The sequence below is a fragment of the Nicrophorus vespilloides genome, unplaced genomic scaffold (genome assembly GCF_001412225.1).
Source record: "Nicrophorus vespilloides isolate i.1.1-1 unplaced genomic scaffold, Nicve_v1.0, whole genome shotgun sequence".
Classification (NCBI taxonomy): Eukaryota; Metazoa; Arthropoda; class Insecta; order Coleoptera; family Silphidae; genus Nicrophorus; species Nicrophorus vespilloides.
The window spans coordinates 1-4,103 of record NW_017096122.1 but is presented as its reverse complement, the minus strand read 5'-3'; the positions used below and the strand labels follow the sequence as shown (position 1 = coordinate 4,103).

General features: G+C 29.0%; 1 protein-coding gene across 1 annotated transcript; it reads left to right on the top strand.

Moving 5' to 3' along the window:
• Positions 1 to 2,107: 2,107 nt before the first annotated feature.
• LOC108569707 (ovomucoid-like) lies at positions 2,108 to 2,663 on the top strand. The gene has a single exon (XM_017931366.1). It carries the CDS (start codon positions 2,123 to 2,125, stop codon positions 2,600 to 2,602), a length of 480 nt encoding a protein of 159 aa, XP_017786855.1. The 5' UTR covers positions 2,108 to 2,122; the 3' UTR covers positions 2,603 to 2,663.
• Positions 2,664 to 4,103: the final 1,440 nt, after the last annotated feature.

The following is a 4,103-nucleotide window of genomic DNA, read 5'->3' as shown; positions in this document are numbered from 1 at the left end:
ACTATTACCAAGTTAAGACTCGTAACTATAAGTGAAAATCAAACTTCTTAATAATAATATAAAATGTGACTGGCTGTCATAACGATCACATTTAATAAAAACAATCTTTTGCAATACCAATCTTAATATAATAGTCTCATAAAATGTATAGTAATATACTTTCTTTTGAAATTACATTTTTGTTACGCTTTAAGAAATTTATAAAAAAAAAACTAAGTTTAAATGGCATTTTCTTATCGAAATTTGACAGTGTATTGTTTCGTAAGTTTTAAGGAATTTTATATAAATACTCAGAAATGAATTTTGAAGGAGCAGAGTAAATTCACTCAAGTATCATGAAGACTATTGCAGTTCTCCTGTCCGTCGTCGCAGTCGCTATCGCCTATCCGTCTTGCCCCTGTTCTTTGAGTTTATTGCCAGTATGTGNGTACCGACGCAAACACTTACGACAATCTGTGCATCTTGGGATGCGCCCGTAAAAACGACGCCTCCGTATATGCGCTTTACGAAGGTGCTTGCAAGAAGGATCAGACGCCATAATGCACTACGGAATACGAAGCAATCTGTGGATCTGACGGAATCACCTACAGAAACAAATGCGACTTCGACTTCCACAAGCGCACCAAAGCCTACCTCCACTTCGTCAAACACGGACTATGTTGAATTGTTTATCCCAAATTTAATTTTAATTTTTGTTAATCTACCCATTTTCTTTAAANNTAGTTTAATATTTAAACGTTAAGTTATAAATTTTCTACTAAACAAAATATTTGTAACGAGTATTCATTTGTTAAACGAAAAACTAAATCTTCTTTTCTTTCTTTTATGCGCTTTTTTATGGAACTTTCACCGCTCCCTTACCCAAATGCACCTGTATCACTGTCCTTGATGATTGTATAATCAGTTATAAGTATTAAAGTTAATAACTTTTATTTGTATACAATAAAATGATTGCCAATAAAATAGATGTTACTTTTCTGCGTTAGACAAAAACGTAATGCAGTTAATAATATGGACAGAATATTTACGTAATGTAATTTTAACTTTTATTAATCTACCCATTTTCTTTAAATAAAATACATATACAATATTTAATATTTAAACGTTAAGTTATAAATTTTCTACTAAACAAAATATTTGTAACGAGTATTCATTTGTTAAACGAAAAACTACCTACTTTTCATCGCACAGTAAAAAATTGATCTTTGAAGAAAACTAGAAATAAAATTTTAAAATCTAGATTACAATTAGTCAAGATTACAATGAAACCAATCCAAACCCAGTAAATCCATTTTGTAAAGATAGATTGGAATTAGAGAATTCCTTTTTATGAATGCAAGTATTCATTTTATCCAAGTTATTTTTTTTGTTGTTGAATGGATTTATGTTAAAATTCAGTATAATACATTATAATTATCTTATAAAAGAAGACTACTATCCTTATGACTATTTAAAAATCTTAATAATAAAACAGATTCACAGTGAAAGGAAATAGTGGAATGGCAGAGCATCCATATACTACTGAAGTTAACCTACAAGATTATCCACCGAGAAAGATTATCCATTTAATGACAACCGCGATCTTAACTTTACTCAATGTTTACATTATAGAACAGATTGTGAATAAAATTATACGAGGAAGAAAAAACATCTAGTAATTTAAATTTATGAGTATTGCTAAGAAATTAGAAGTAAAATGCAGAAAGTATTAATGATTTTCTTACAAAATAATTTAATTAATTTATTGAAGGCGGGAAAACGCCTTTTCATCCAAAATGTGTTAATAAAAATTATTTAAATGAATCATGTTAATTCATGTTAAATTGGTCATATTTCTCTTTTGAAACTTCTATTGTAACAGTAATCTTATTATAATAACCATATAAATCATATGTATGAAATGCACTTTCTTTTGAAATTTTAATTTCGTTACGCTTTAATTAAATTTCTTAATCACAGTGTCAACTTTTCCATTACTGAAAACACAAAGTAATTTCCTGTCTGCTATGTATATTGTTATCTAAATTTCGCATTGTTCTATAAGTTTAAAGTAAACATAGCATTTCATATAAATTGTCAAGAAATGCTTTCGGAAGTTCAGAGTTAAATTTACTCAGACATCATGAAGACCATCGCAGTTCTCCTCTCAGTTGTCGCCGCTGCTGCGGCTTTCGAATCCTGCGGCTGTACCTTTGAATACAGGCCAGTCTGTGGATCTGATGGTCTTACCTATGGAAACTTGTGCAGCTTGAAGTGCGAACAGCGTACAGATTCCACCCTGACTTTGGCCTACCATGGAGAATGCAAACCTGTATTCGAAAAGCTGTGCTTCTGCACCGATGATCTCCGTCCAGTTTGCGGAACCGACGCCGTCACTTATGATAACCAGTGCCTGTTGGGTTGCGCTCGTCACACCGACGCCTCCATATATGTGCTGTACGAAGGTGTTTGCAAGAAGGATCAGAAGCCAGTGGCAATATGCACCGACGAATACGTACCAGTCTGCGGATCCGATGGAATCACCTATGGCAACAAATGCGACTTCGATTTAACCAGGCGCACCAACAAAGATCTCTACATCGTCAAATACGGAGAATGTTAAATTATTTATACCAAATATAGTTTTAATCTGAATAAAAGAAAACCTGAAAAAAACGCACTTTTGTTTCAATTCATTTAGAAGTGAAACGTATGTAATATTTAGATAGCATCTATTTTCTAATAAAATTATTTGCAAATATATAATAATAAAAAAAATCTATTTGTAAAATCAAATGAATAATTATGAATAAAAAAATATTGAAAAAAATATGTATTCTATGAACATTTAAACTTGAAATTATTTTTACTTTTCATTATACTTCTAAATGATTGAATCTGTCTGATAATCATTTATAAGTATTAAACTTAATAACAACAATATAAGTTTTTCTTTGTAATAAAATAATATATGCTTTAATAAGTAAAGAATGTTGATGGTTACCAACAAAATCTGAATTTACGTTCAATCGAACATAAATTATAAGTGGAAAACAAATAAGAATTAACGTAACTAACAATACTCGAGCTGCAAAAAAAATCTACAAATAAATGTTATTTACAAATTTTTATTACTCCTAATTTGGGCCAATTGACATCTCAAGTCAATACATTTCATTAATTTAGTTTTTTTTTTAATAAACAGATTTTTCTAACCCCTTTTCGGATTTATCGACCGCCACACATGTTTGTTGGTTTTTGAGGATCGAACCAAAGACCTTTCGTACCGGATATTCGTGATACAGGCGACTATACTAATTTAGATTAAAAATTTTTAAACTAAGAATAAATTGACTTTGATTACTACAATATCAGATGTTTCTTATTAATTCTTATTAATAATCATTTTTTATATTACTATTGTTACAATAATTTAATTATGAAGAGATTTATAATAATCTTATGGAAATATACACTGTTTTACATATTTACATAAAATATCAACTGAATGAGGCAAGTATTACGTTTCCCAAAATTACTTAATCCCAGTGTAAATATAAGAGCACAATAGAAACTAATTGCTTCTTGATTTTTTTACCTTTGAAAGTGTAATCTATAAAAAATGTTGTGTCAACTAAATTTGAATGGCATTTTCTTATCTAAATTTGTCAGTGTTTTGTTTCTTAAGTTTTAAGTAAACATTGTATTTGATATAAATAGTCAGGAATGAATTTTGAAGGAGCAGAGTTAAATTCACTCAAGAAACATCATCATTATTTATATTGTATCTAATATTAACTCAATCCAGTTCATATTAATGTCATCCAAACCTAGTAAAACCATTTTTTTTTTATTTTCTCAGTAAACTAGATTGATTGGAATTAAATTATTCATTTAGAGCAGAGGTTCCCAAACTTTTTTGTGATATTGATATTGATTTTTTTTTGTAAATTTCTAACTGTAGTGAAGTTTAGTGTTAAAAATTTAAAGTAAAAACACATGTTAAATTTTATACATAAATTAAAACTACTCAAAATAAAATTTTGTATCTGTTATATAAAATATACGTAACATAAAATAAACTTTGTTTTAATCAAATTTAGACTGTCGCCTTGTAACTGCAA

Bases quoted from the DNA above. Each gene is read 5' to 3' on its own strand.
- LOC108569707 (XM_017931366.1), top strand. From the start codon at position 2,123: ATGAAGACCATCGCAGTTCTCCTCTCAGTTGTCGCCGCTGCTGCGGCT.